General features: G+C 37.1%; 1 protein-coding gene across 1 annotated transcript; it reads right to left on the reverse strand.

The window, feature by feature from the left end:
* Window positions 1–4,503: 4,503 nt before the first annotated feature.
* LOC140135962 (5'-nucleotidase domain-containing protein 1-like) lies at window positions 4,504–14,918 on the reverse strand. The gene is made up of 7 exons (XM_072157657.1): window positions 14,838–14,918; window positions 14,024–14,198; window positions 11,975–12,075; window positions 10,442–10,560; window positions 9,671–9,853; window positions 8,167–8,392; window positions 4,504–6,861 (listed from the first exon to the last, which is right to left on the reverse strand). Exons 1-7 carry the CDS (start codon window positions 14,881–14,883, stop codon window positions 6,767–6,769), a joined length of 945 nt encoding a protein of 314 aa, XP_072013758.1. The 5' UTR covers window positions 14,884–14,918; the 3' UTR covers window positions 4,504–6,766.
* Between the last annotated feature and the right edge of the window lie 103 nt (window positions 14,919–15,021).

The following is a 15,021-nucleotide window of genomic DNA, read 5'->3' on the forward strand; positions in this document are numbered from 1 at the left end:
TCTATCTCCGTACCAAGTTTGATATAATATTGGATGGCTGAGCATGATACCATAACATATCGGATGAGTCATAAAAATATCGGACGAGCCACGGCGAGTTCGATATTTGTATGACGAATCCGATATGTTATGGTATCATCAAATAAGCCATCAATATTATCATTATTAGGTTTTCTTAACTCCTAATAACCCTGAAAACACAATAATGAAGTTGATCGGTGATAGCGTTTAAGCTGGAGAGTGGATTAATGAATTTGCTTCCGCCCCAACAAACAAACAAACAAACAAAGAAACAAAGAAACAAACAAGGGAACAAACAAACAAACAACCATCTGGATGATAACATAAGCCCCACATATATGTGGGGGCCAAAAATTATTTTAAAACAGGATACAAACATGAGTAATATAGAATAAATTAGCCTCAATTTAAGACCTAATTGAATCTTCTAAGTGAAGGAATACTCAAGCGACACTGTTTTGAAGTCCAAGCTGCCCATCAAAATGTAACAAAACCACCTTTTTGGGTACCCCAGTATATGACACAGGATCAAATGCAACACTAGATCCTCTTTGATCTACAAATTAGGGGTCATGTTATGTTGCCTTTTGATGTGGCAGTTTTGGCTATAAGAGGCTATTCCAATTCACCTTTTCGGTAAATCCCATAACCCTTTTCGAGTACACCTGAGAACTCGTCATTTGACGTCACGCCGATCTGCGCCGATGCGCACATCGTTTATCGAACATCGTTAGTGCGCATTGCAAGGCGTGACGTCAAATGACGAGTTCTCAGGTGTACTCGCAAAGGGTTATTGGATTTACCGAAAAGGTGAATTGAAAATGAAGACTGACCTTAAAGCCATATTATAACATTTCTGTAAAAATAGATTAGTATTTATTTTCCATAAAATGTTAGCTTTTACTGTCAGATATGTCCCTTTTAATTTTGAGCCGAACAAGTGAGGTAAAGCATAGAAAATTGGAATTTACTACTAGCGCCCATGCATGTTACTCCCGTGGTTGTAATTAGAGGTTAATAACTGCGCGATCGGTTATTTGGAGGCATTGTGAAAAATCTAAACATTTTGCCTTTGGAACCGAGGAATATCCCGAGGCGTAGCCCCGAGGATATTCCGAGGTCCAAAGCAAAATGTTCAGATTTTTCACAATGCCCGATATATTACCGATGCAAAGTTATTAACCTCATTCATAACCGCTACTTTAATCTCTTCACCTTACAAAATAACACAAAATTTTGCTCAAAAGTTTATAAAAATAGATGATTTTTACATCTTCCCTTGCCAAAAATCGATCAGGCTAAAACAGAACGACCAATAACAAAAGTGCGTATCACAATCTGTGCAAATATGGTAGCGTGCAATCCAAATACGGCAGCCAGCGCGCGCGCAGTTTGTTGGACGCACAATTAACCTCTAAATAGATTTCAAACGGAGTCACTCATTCAGGTAACTTCATTTGAAATGCATACTCCCTATGTGGGAAATTAAGTTCATGTCTTCCATAGGGGTGCATGGATTTCAACTAGCCCAATGACCGGAAACTGGTGGGTACCAATCCTTTTGATACAGCCTGTATGCTGGCGAATATCTCGACAACTAATTTAAGGTAATGAAACCCAAAGAGTACAAGACATAGTATAACAATAATTTCGATACAAAAACATTCATTCATTGTGATCATTATCTTCAGTTGCTTTGAAGAAAGATATTTAAATAAGTTCAACTTATGGATGGAACAAAATTAGACACAGAAGAAGCACACAAATAAATTTGAGTTTTACTAAAATTACAACCACCCAGCAAGCCCAAAAATGCTTTTTAAATGTTATAATTAATGTGTTTTAAACACGTTTTGATTTTGGTTAAAATATTTTAATAATATTGAAATGTCAGGTATAAAGGTCATGAAACATTTTTAAAACTTTTCATATGGTCAAACACAACAATAACATTTTAAACAATGTTGTTCCATTTAGAAAAGTTGTCAAAATATTATTGCAAAATATGTTTTGGCCAACATTTTTGCATAATATTTTGTCAACACTTTTAAGTGTTGACAAAATAAATAACATTATGTTAAAATAACATTATGTTATGAATATTTTGCATCAAGTTTTCAAAAATGTTTTCTAAATGTTATTGAAACATTTTTTTCAAATGTTGTGCTTTGCTGGGCATGTACTGAAGAAACTTTGGGTAAAGCCATAAATTACATGTTAATAATAACAACTTTACTTGATTTTAATCCAAACACAAAGAAATAATCCATCTTTCATCAGTGAGTGAGTGACTGCATCAGGTCGCGATTTTATTGACCTTTGACCTGATAACAGACTCGTAGACTCCTGAAAGGTTGAACCGGCCCCTGTCTTTGTTGAGAGATGGTTGGTTGGCTTTGATGTGAACTGCTTCTTTGACTCCACGTTGGAACCACCTACTGTCTCTGTCGAGTATGCAGACTTTATCCAAGTCAACAAAATCAAAGGTCAAAGGTCAAGAAAATCGCGACCTGATACAGTCACTCACTCGCTGATGAAAGATGGAGTACCATCTGAAAATTCCGAGGTAGGAATTATTTCTTTGTGTTTGGATCAAAAGTTTAAATCAAAATCATGATTTATACCAACACAGATGAACTTTCATGAACAACTTTACTTGTTAAACATGTATGGATTTAAGAATATACATAATACTATGTTGCAATAAATACCTAATTTTTATATTATTAATACTATGGTTCAATACGCGGATTTAGGGTTTCTCTACCGGAAGTCAATTTGTGCCGAAATTCCTTCCCACAATGCAATACGCATTTTGCATAACAATAATACAGTTCGGAGGTTAATCAATATTCCTTGTTATGCGATACGCATATTGCATTGTGGGAAGGAATTTGGTACAAATTGACTTCCGGTAGAGAAACCCTAAATCTGCGTATTCCACTCAATGCGGTTTTTCCCAAGTTGGAAAAATAAAAATATATGTGGTCGATTCAAGATTAGAATTTGTATGAAACAACCCCTGGGGTTTTAATGGAAAGGTTGGTTACCATGGGTACGGGCGGGGATGTGGCAGATTCTGCTGGCATTTTCAGGTTATTTGTGACCATACACGGCGAATGTGCCGTAAATTCCTCCCCCGGACAATTTTGTTTTATTTCGTGTTTAGAAAATATACATCATAAGCTTTTAAATGGTATAAATTTATTATTTGAATTCAAACAATATCCAGAAGCAGGGTTATGGTTTGTTGAACTTTGCTCCTTCAACAAAATGGTAGCTTTTTTTGTTTCTACATGTGTCTCTTTTTCCACATTGCTCGCAATAAATATCAAACAGTCATAATTGGCGGTCATTTCAAATCATCCCCAAGTCAACGAGTTTCAAGAAAGTTCTCTCGTTGTTAATTGTTGTTTATACACACCTATACAAAATACAATGTCTGGTAACCCACCATTTGAACAGGATTTAGCGAAAGCAAACAAAGACCAGAGCTATTTAAAAAAATCTATTTCTGAACAGTGGTTTATACACTATTTTGCAAAGATCTTTCGCACTGGCCGACCGATCGCATATATAAGAACTAGGTCACGCCTGCGTCACGTCATGCAGACTCATGCTACACAAATTGATTGGCGATTGAGGTACTGATATGATGATGTGTTTCAATTAGCCACTCAGAACCCGACTTCATGTTTATACAACAAACTGCGCCAAATCGGCCAGTGTGAAAGGTCTTGCAAATGGGTGTTGACTTTTTCAAAGTGTTCTTCAAAACCTTAAAAATATACTAATTCTTAATTATATTTTGCAGAATTGTGACCATCCTCCACAACTGAGCCCGGATGTCGCCAGTGCCACTATTGAGATATGCTCCATCGAACTTAACAATAAACAATAGGAAACAAAGGATTTATTGACTGTTTTATTGATTTTTCACTACTTAAATGTCAAGTACAATAGACATGATATACATCATTTTAAGGGGGTACTACACCCCTAGCCAATTTTGTGCCTATTTTTGCATTTTTCTCAAAAATTATTGCGCTTTGGTGACAAGTAAGATATGTATATTATAGGGGCAAGAACTGCAACTACTGCACTGAAAATTCAGCAACTCAAGGCAAGTAGTTATTGATTTATTGATCAAATATTGGTTTTCCTCATTTTTGACTGTAACTCCACAACTGTTGTCTGTGCTGAAATAAAATTTCCAGTGCAGTAGTTGTAGTTCTTGCCCCTATAATATACATATCTTACTTATCACCAATGCGCTATAATTTTTGAAAAATGCAAAAATAGGCACAAATTGGCCAGGGGTGTAGTACCCCCTTAAAGCTAATTTCAAGCAGAATATTTTGGTTGAATATCTCAAAAATGATGATTGGCGACTTCAGGGCTCAGTTGTGCTGAGGGGTCACAATTTATTTCAATCTTGCTTCATTTTGACCAGAAATAATTTCAAAAACTGGAACATCAGCATATTTTTGGGTCTCTTTATTGTCAAATTTAGCCTATTTTCAGGGCGTGTTCACAGAATCCCTGTCACACACCCCATCCAATCCATAATCTGGGGAAAACAGCTGCATAAAAATGTCACTTTGGTACACCTTAAAAAATATTATATTAAATATTTTTACAATTATCATATTTACAGACTAATAGTGTTATAAGAATGCTTTCAGGTAAAAAGAGTCAGATGGCAGTGAAAATAGTTAACAACGCTACAAGAGGATTTATTTCTCTTCTAGCTTACTTTCAACAACTTTACGATTCGTGGGATGGCAGGAGCCATATTTTGCCAGTTTTAACCGTTTAAAACCCCCTGACCACTACCAGCCGATCTCACATTACCTCTGATTGGTCAATTACATGATATCTTCATTTTAATCACCAATGAGAATGGAGTTTTGTGAATAATTCACCACAATTTTTTTGCCTGGTGAAATTATTCTAACAAAGTTGCTGATTGGTTCAATAGATAATGAAAACATTTTTTTGGCCAATAGGCAGGTAGTACTAATGGGGTTAACTAAACTGCTGTGTATTTCTGAATAGTACATTGATCGTAAAGGAAATATGTCACGGAAGCAAAATTATAATCGCATTTCGACTGCTCACAGTGCCAGAAGTGGGTAAGTGTAATAGCTGCCTTGTGTAGCTGCCATGTGTAGATGAATACAATACACTGTTTGTAAATTGCTAAATGTTCACAGGGCAGCTATTGCACCAACTCACTTCCGGCACGATTTCCGATCTATATTTCCACGTCTTGAGGTTCTTGAACTAAAGCCAATCCTATACATGTAGCTTTGGGCCTTTTCCCTTTCCTGAGAAAAATCATGTACATGGGATGGAAATGATCCCCCTTACATATAAGCCTTGAGATCTCTTTTATAGAACCCATACCATTCCTATTTTGTGTCAACTTTATTTGTCTCAATGTTTGAGTGCACTGTACTCTTTTTCTGATTGCTTATAAAATCAAATACACTACAGGCTTTCTCTGCTCATTTCCATTGTGTACTCACTCCTCAGACCACAAAAATATTGTTCAATTTTGGTGTCTTACACTCCATATAAAATGGCAGAATTATGCCATTTTTGCATAAGGATGCTTTTTTCACAATTAATGGTTGGCAAATATATTTGTGACCTACTATCTGGCCCTTGGACAGGTGGTCGAGGGCTTGTGTGCCGTACTGAACATTTAGGGGGGTTTGTCCGGGAAATACACTGCGGGTATCACTCCCCTCCTAAAAAAGTTTTTTGGCTCTTTTATGACAAATTATCATCATCCAATTCCGAAATTGATTTTTTTTTTTTTTTACATATTTTGGTTGTTGTTTTTGCCAAATTTCCGGAATTCGGTAATTTCTGGAAGATTTACATCCATGATTTTCAAAATAATCAGAGAATGCATGACAGGGAGTGGTGTACCAGATAATGAGATTCAAAAATTGTGTCTAGATGACAATTCTTAATATAAAAAAATTAGGTTAATTTTAAGTTATTCCATCAAATGGTTTCTGGTGATGGGGAAACCTAAAGAATTTATGCAGATTATGTCAGGTATGAGAATGAACTTAAAACTTTAAAACCCTGTAAGTGATGGAAAAATCTGAAAAGTGAGCGACATTTAGTAAAAACAAACTGAAAATGATATAAAAATATTGTAAATGTTGGCACCTAGAAACTGAATACACTTCAGTTTTAAACCGATCATTCTCATGCCCGATGTTAAGATTAGTGTGACCTGTGTTTTTGTGACATTCTTCATAATCCAGCTTGCGTATACATTATTATACTTGCTGCCATAAAGTTTGGCACTTGGTGACGTACGTACTCTGGTTTAAACCTAATAATTCTCATGCCTGTTAAGTGTAAAGATATTATTACTGTACATAACATGGACATGTTAAGATTAGTATCCATTTTGAGAATACACTTCACTTGCTACCATGAAATTTCGGCACTTGGCATCAGTGCGTGCTCTGTTTAAGTAAAAAGAGCAGGGTCAGGTCAGGATCACATGATGTTACTGAGGTGTCAATATTTCACAGCTTTTCATGACATGATTAATCAGCCAATCAGAACCCCACTGTATGCACAAAAGTGGCAAAAAATGTGCCAAACTTCTCTAATAACCAAGTGTAAAATGATTGCATTTCGTTCTGAAGTTATATCATCACAACCTATTGATAAATCTATGATTCCATGCTTACACAAATTACCCGGGCATGAATCATTGCTTACAAGCCCGGGGCATGCTGGGATAGAATCCTGCTGTTCCTGAGTCATCATTTGCAAATGTTTTGAACTCGTGGTCTATATGGAAAACTGTGAGGGGATAAAAAAAGGAGGAAACAAAGAAAGGAATATGAAGTCAGTGAATGCAGTGATGAATGTAACAGTTTTTGAAAGTTTGTAAGATTGTTTTTAAAATCTACAGAATCTGCCTGAAAAGTAATATGTGATTCTAAGAAATTATAATAATGCACTTTCATCTCAACATGCCGTACAGTGCTTGAAATATCTGGACAAAACTCAATTTTGTTCTGTTCTGCATGTGCTGCTGAATTTAAGCATCATCTCTAATGAACTAGGTAGTCTTGCACACCTACTTTTTAATTTACAATGTTACTATAATTCACAAGATCTGATATACATGTAGCGTATTCGTTCCGTTAAACGCCCATGGTGCTTAACAAAGTCATTTCGGGTGGGCGCTTATTTTTTACATACTTTAAACCGACAATGCGTAAAAAAGGCACAAAATATTCATCCATCATCATCAGTGTGTCATATGCTTCAGACCAAGATTCAGGTATGCATGGACAGTTAATAAATTGATATCCCAGTTTGCTTGTTGTAAAGTCACTGGGTGGGCGCTTACAGGGACATGGACGGTTAATGGAATGAATACAGTACTTATTTGTATGTGTCCATGGCTCATACAAGCAGGTGATGTTCAGTATTTTCTCAAGTAGGCCTATATCCTAACTGAAGACCTAATAATAAACAGTACATCAAACAGCAAAGTCCAGCATCATCAGTTAATCAGGGTCAATCATTCCATGAAGTGCAAGAGACAAAAAATACTATGCCAACTATATGTGGTGTGATATGCAAAATCAGTCTGAAGTTGGATATATCTAATTTTCTACATGATTGTATAAAGCATTTGCAAAGGTACATTTTGCAGAAAACCCCATTGAAATCGAACATTTAGTTCCAAAGATATGAACAGTTCAAGCGTTTACAAAGCAGTAGACAACAAAAGAAATGTTTTCCTTTGTTTGTCTCTATATGGAAATCAATGTTTTGCTTGATCACATCGCATTATGCCCATAAGTGTCAATCCGTCTTGAAATGTGTGTGTGTGGGGGGCAATCAGCCTGAATTGTCAAAAAGTGGCTGAAAAGAACAAAAAAAGGGTAATTTTTCCAAAAGGTGGGGGGAATGTCCCCCGTGGGATTGACAGCCATGCCCACTATGATCCTGCTGCTGAGTATCTTTCAAATCGGTCTTGACATCTTTGGTTAGACAAGGGCTCAGACCAATCAGCCCTCGTGAATATGCAAGCATTCTTAACTTTGCCTGTTGAACACCAACTGTACCTCTTCAATCTTTGATCCAACTTACCTGCAACATGCTCTACTGTTGGAACTGCGATTGTACTGAATGTTTTCACTAAGTGTCCCCATAACGAATCCACCAATTCGGGTGATTTCTTGCTGTTACTACTGTCTGTTGCATCATGGGAAGAGTTGTGGGATTGTGAGGTAGCACACACTGTGGGTTTGTTGTCTACAAAGAACGAACCCCAAACACTGGAAAGAAGAAACTCTCGCTCTTTGACGGACGGATGCTGCAATTATAATCAAGGGTGAAGTTGATCAGTTGACAGTGATAAAGATTGCTTGTATTCATGTCACTTAAAAAAGCCCCTACACCCCTGGCCAATTTTGTGCCTATTTTTGCATTTTTCTCAAAAATTATAGCGCATTGGTGACAGGTAAGATATGTATATTATAGGGGCAAAGACTACAACTACTGCACTGAAAATTCAGCAACTCAAGGCAAGTACATGTAGTTATTGATTTATTGATCAAATATTGGTTTTCCCTCATTTTTAACTGTAACTCCACAACAGTTGTCTGTGCTAAAATAGAATTTCCAGTGCAGTAGTTGTAGTCCTTGCCCCTATAATATACATATCTTACTTTGTGCCAAGTCTGTGAATGTGAATGCAGTAACAGCTATTATAAAAAGAGCACATGCAAAATAAGGGGTTATGGTCATTTTTTTCCAAAAATGTATGTATTGTATATCAGAATAAATTTACATTTTATCCCTCAATTCTAGCGGCAATTCATTGCCACACCAGCACATGCACGCAATCGCCAAAGGTAAGTATGTGATAGTTCTGCATTATCTTTGTATAATAGTTGCAAATGCATATTCAGCTTACACGCTCCCCTTAGAAATGATGATGATGTTGTACAAATCAACATTGCAATAGGGTAGCGGGGAAGGATGTTGGCCAATTAATGCTTTGGTGTGGCAAACCATTTTCACTAGGATTGTAGGTCAAGCTAATGCTGGTTTCATACTTTCTGCCGCTTGCCGCTTCATCATGCTGCTTGCACTTTTATATGCAAGCGGAGCAGCACATCGCTCAGCGGCAGCGGCATGGCTATGAAAGCCAAATGTTGCCGCTCAGCATCGCCAAAAATCACATCATGTTCTCATACGTCAGAACGGCACCGCTCCAGAGTTTACTTGAATTGAACTCCTAGCAATGCTGCCGCTTGGGCACATCAGTGGACTGATCGATATATCGGCTTGCAGCTGGGCACAGCTAGCATTTCTGGTGCGACTACGCAGTGAAGTAAAATTGTCGTCAGAGAAGGTATGAAACCAGCATTAAGGATTTGACTTGAGCTATATTTTATCTGGCAGTTGCAATCCATACACCCCTATGGAAGACATGACCTTAATCTACCACACAGGGAGTGGGATGTGAATTCCAAATGGAGTTACCTGAATGGGTGACTCAATTTGAATTCTACACCCCCTGCATGGGAGATTAAAATAACATCTTCCACAGGGGGTGTATGGATTTCAACTGGAATAGCCAAATTACCTTCATCTTAGCCAGTTTAGCAGGTGGTCCTTCTTCCTCCTCATCTGAAGACTCCTCATCACTGACGGTGTCATCAATTAGACCTTCCGCCTCCATCTCCTCTAGTACCAGTACACTTGCCCATCCAGCATACAGGTTTGTTGGCCACACGTCTGAACGAAGACTGTCCCCAACGTAAACAACCTATAGGTGCAAGTTCAGAGAAATTTGCTTTCAGGATTGTGATTACATTAACAAAAAAGGTCTTCAGTTAACATTCCAAATGAACTTGTCAAAGAAACAAAAATCAAGAAAAGTAGTTGAAAATCCTGAAACCTCATCCTAGGCAAGAGAAACAAATTAGTTTGATCCTTCGATCGACCATCGATGCTTGGGCGATCCTTATTATTTATGAAATTAAAATGAATTGATTAGTGTTAATTGTGCTCATACAAATTTAAATTTAGCACTAATTTTGATTAATTAGTTGATAGTTCATTAATAACAAGAATCGAAGCAGCATCGTCGGTCGATCCAAAGATCGAACTAATATGGTTCTGGTGCCTTATTTCTATATTTTTGTAAATGAAAGGAGAGATAAAAGAATCCTGATATCAGGAAAAATCCTTTAAAAAATCACACCCAAGTATTACTTTTGATCACCATTTGGAAAATTGGCTTCAAGATTTTGCAAAAATGACCTAAGATTTTCTGTGAAAAAGCCTACCCTTATATCCAAGGATTTCTTATGAAAAACAATTAAGCAGCATATCCCTGTATACTTTGACATACCTTTGGTTTATCTTTGCCTATTTTTTTCTGCATGTACTCATTAAATGAATGTATATTGCCTTGTAGATAACATTTCTCACTTCCTATTTCCAGCACTGGGTTATCTTCTTTACAGTTTTCTGTTCGGAAGAAACACACAATAAAATAATAAGGTAAGATTTCAGAAAATAAAATATACTGCTCTCTTGGTAGAGAGTTTTATGAGTGACAGTAGGTTCCACAACCTTATTCCTGAGTAACCAAATTAAATAGCAAAAGCATACCTGCCAACATTTGAAACTCAGAAACTGGGACATGATTTTTACATCTGATCGGCCACAAAATGTGAAGTTATTTCCCTTAAATGATTCAGAAATTCATGTAAACTGTACTTTATATATCTCTTTAAAAGTCATCAAGCATTTCTTTGGTTTGTGTAGTTCCATGTTAATTTTACATTATAGTGTTCTTACACTGTGCCACAAATCAACACCGACACACAAGGTTAGCCATAAATGCGCCAACGATTGTCAATGGAGTAATGGAGACTCTGCAGAAATCCTGTTTTTTCGCATGAGCACCATTTTTTTAGTTTTTATTCCCTGGAATCGAAAAAACAGGACAAATCTGTTTTTCAATGTTTGGACACATAGGAAATGGGAGAAATCTGGGTAAAACATTGGCAGGTATGCAACAGTCCTCTGGATATAGTTCATAAAGATCACCTGCACAAAGCAATAATATTATTGCATGTGCCAGAATCCCAAGTGATCCAATTGCATCCATAAAGATCCCCTGCAGGTAGCCCTGTGCCATTTTTTGTCTTGGATACAGAGTTCATGAGAAAAGTTATTGAAAGAGACAGATTTATGTACAGAAAAGTCTGATTTGAAGTGTCAAAAGATAGAGATGTTTGTCATCAACACCTTACAAGACATATCTGAAGGCAGGAGGGTCATTGAAAGGGTTAAGGCAACAGAAAAGTAGATAGGCTTGTTTAACGTTTGCTGTCAGTTATCCCAGTACCGGTGCAGCCAGTTCCTGTGTGAGTCATTGAGCTTTCATCAAATGTACATGTATACATGACTTCAGTCCTGATGCAGTCAAAAGAAAACACATCTGACGAAAGCTCGACCTCTTACACTGGTACTGTGATAACTGGCAGCATACTCGTAGATATACTATAACATTTTAAGGCAACAAGTTTTATCAAGAAAAGGAGGGTGAGCAGGGTTTCTGTGCAGTATCTTAATGCCGCATTTGAACAAAAAATATGGAACAAGTCCATCAAGCTTTGTGAAGGAACCATATAGCTCAAGCAATCATATCAGGATTTACATTCCTGTATGACCCCTCAAATGTAAGACAGGCTATGAGGTATGGTTCACCCAAAGTCTGGCCATGGGGAGATAAAAATTGAAGACTGTTAAAAATGTGAAGGGTTTCACAGTTTGTTTTTGTTGGCATATTGACAACCATAAAGTTTGGCTTAAAATTGCCATTTGACTAACATTCACTTCTTTTTCAAACCATGTATTGTGATAGTTGACTTACTTATGGTATAAAATGGACGTTCGGTTGGATTTTTAGCAAGGAAGAAACCAGGTTTTCTGGCATACATTATACTCAAATCAAAGTAGCTCTCCCAATCAGACCTGCAAAAAAAGCAAATAAACATTATTGTCATATAAATATTGGATATTTATTCAGGCCAAACAAAATAATAGTTTTGTCTCATGTTCCCCACATGCATTTGATATATGCTGCGCGTTTGCTTCATCAAAATTGCAGAAGATGAATTTCATTTTTTATTTTTTTTTATTTTTTACATTTTAACAAAACTTCGCCGAAAATCGGCTGTAAAATCAATGTTCAATTTCAATTTAGTTTTTGTTCGCAAAATTGCAACATTATAGATACGCCTACAACATGTATATTGCAGCTAAACATAGTCATTATATAGAATTGTATTTACAAATACTTTGATATTATAAAACACCCAAAATTGGCATTGTTCAATTTATAAAAAATAGAATAAAAAAACGCATACCGCATTAGATTTCAAACTCCCATGGGACATGAGACAAAACTATTATTTGGGTTGTTTTTTTACCTCATATGAAGTGGTATATAGATTAGAAGAATTTATTAAACTTCAACACTACTAAAGAAGCCATCCATATCAGGAAAAAAAAGACCAAGTTTAACAGAGACACTGGACTAGACTAGATCTAGTTTGATAGAACCTTCTAATTCCCAAGAACACCATACAGAGGGACGAGGAAAACACCTTTAACATCATCTAAAAGTGTGACACCATCCAAGGCTGTCAAGCCATAAATCATCAGAGCCACAACATCCGGCTGAGGACGCAGTTGGTACTGTGAAAGCATTCCTGGTAACCGATCAAATTTAGTAGTGTTTAAGTAATAGTCTTCTAATCTATTGTTGTCTTAAGTTTCAGGATTTATGTCCTGTGAGTTGGTGACATCTTCCATAGTTATAATACTAATTTCTACTGTTATGCAGATAAATACATGGCTCACAATATACTCCATATAAAGGTGGGTAACTCAATTGACAGCCTCCCCCCTCCACTTAACCATATAAAAAATTGATATTTTGGCATCTGAAGAAAAGTGTAACTCCAGTACACTGCTACTAATAAACCATTCCATATTCGAGAAGACTAGGCTCACTGATATCTGTTCAAACAATAGAGCTACAATCAACAAAATTAATGTTGGCACACATGCAATATAGAAACGTCAATTGCATCCCCCTTCCCCCCAATACAATGTTGATCAATGCCATGTCTGCAACAGACCAGTAAGACTCCTCAACTTTGAATGATGGGGTGGGGCATAAAGGGCTTCAAATACATCACAGACCTGTGTAAATCTGATGTGGGTTGTGATACAATGGTCATTTGAAACAACACGTAAGTGTGCCAACTATTAATTTTATTGATTGTCTGAGGCGGAGATTGTTCTTTTATCGCTGGCAGCCCCGGCTTAGAATGGTCTTACGATTTATGTCAGAAGGTCGAGTCTGTGTCTACTTTCAAATAACTGCTAAAACAAAATAAAAAACTTACATTTTCCCAAATTTTGAGGCCTTTTTGTCAATTTATGTTTGTCTGCCATAGGGTATTGGAGAGCAATTGTTCAAGTGCTGTATTCATTTGTAGAGCACTCGATAAATATTCATATAAATTTAATACTATATAAGCTTAGCTTTGGGCAGGGAAACTTATTAGTGAAAACTTCAAAAATTGTCAACACACACCCTACTTATAAACACCAGCAATGGGAGACGTACACACGCGCGTCTGAGAAAACACCATACAACCAAGGACACACACATTTAAATGTTTACTATCAAAACAGGCCACAGCTTGAGAAATCGCCATTAAACCAGGGTCTTTCCTATACCGGGTAACCGCAGACTCATGTTTATATGCTTTAAGGTACAATTTGGGTCAACTGGGCACGTCTTGGCAATCAGGGATGACCGCAGTTACTGTATGTCCGCATTTCCCCTGTGGTTTTTCATGTGTATGTCCCCGCCATCGCAACTCCAACCTACACATATTTGCCTTACCCCAATATATATTCTAGAAGCAGTGTTGCATAGTCTGCATGTGAACTGGTCTGAAGGAATACCATTTTGCCATGAGCTTTAAGGTTCCGTAGCCACTTTTTGGTAATATCACTGCATTTCTGCAAGTACTTGGATGGATCAGCTCGGACGGCGGAGAAATAGCCACCGGTACCGTCTGAAACAAAAGTTAAATAGGTTAACCCAATAAATAACCTTTTTTTACAAAATTTTAAGCAAGTAACTAGGGTGGAGGTCATGGAACAAAGCCAATATATAGCCAGAGACAGCTGGAGGAGAAGGCTAGCAGCCTTTTGAGCCACAGGGCCCGAAGAGGGAGGTAAGGTAGGTAAGGTAAGGTCCTAATTAGACCTATACATGTACAAATCCTATTTCTTTGGCCTTAAAAGGAAATGACCTTAAAAGGAAGTGCCTTGTTTTTTGTTATAGGTTAAATAGCGGATATCAACAAAAAATCTTATTTCCAAAATTCAGAAAAAGCTAGTTTTACCTATATGTGTGTGTTCTGGCGAACGTTGGCGCTTACACACCAATGGCTATAGTCTAATATTCCCAAATTCAACAAAAGTGTGCACCAAATTGCACAAATTGCTTCTCAGGGGGGCACATCCCCCCACAGACACCTTCATGTGCGCACATAGGCACTTCACACCAATTTTGCCCCCCCCCCCACTTTCAAAACCCTGCGGGCCCTATTCAAGGTCTACAGGATTTGATGGGCATTGACCTTTTCACCATGTTACGTCACCGAGGCATTTGTTGAATAGGTCATAATTATTTCAACTTAAGATCTTACCTTCAAAATGTTCTCTGCGGAATACTTTGTTCAATGCATCTGTCATATGACTACTAAGTGAATATTTAGTTAGCTTCTTCCCAGCCTGAAATAAAGAAATTTAAAATATTACTTTTTTTAAATTGATAATATAAAGTAAATCAACAAGGATCAGTATGTGACAAATGGAGAGGGTGAGATGGCC

Source organism: Amphiura filiformis, chromosome 16 (genome assembly GCF_039555335.1).
Source record: "Amphiura filiformis chromosome 16, Afil_fr2py, whole genome shotgun sequence".
NCBI classification, from domain to species: Eukaryota; Metazoa; Echinodermata; class Ophiuroidea; order Amphilepidida; family Amphiuridae; genus Amphiura; species Amphiura filiformis.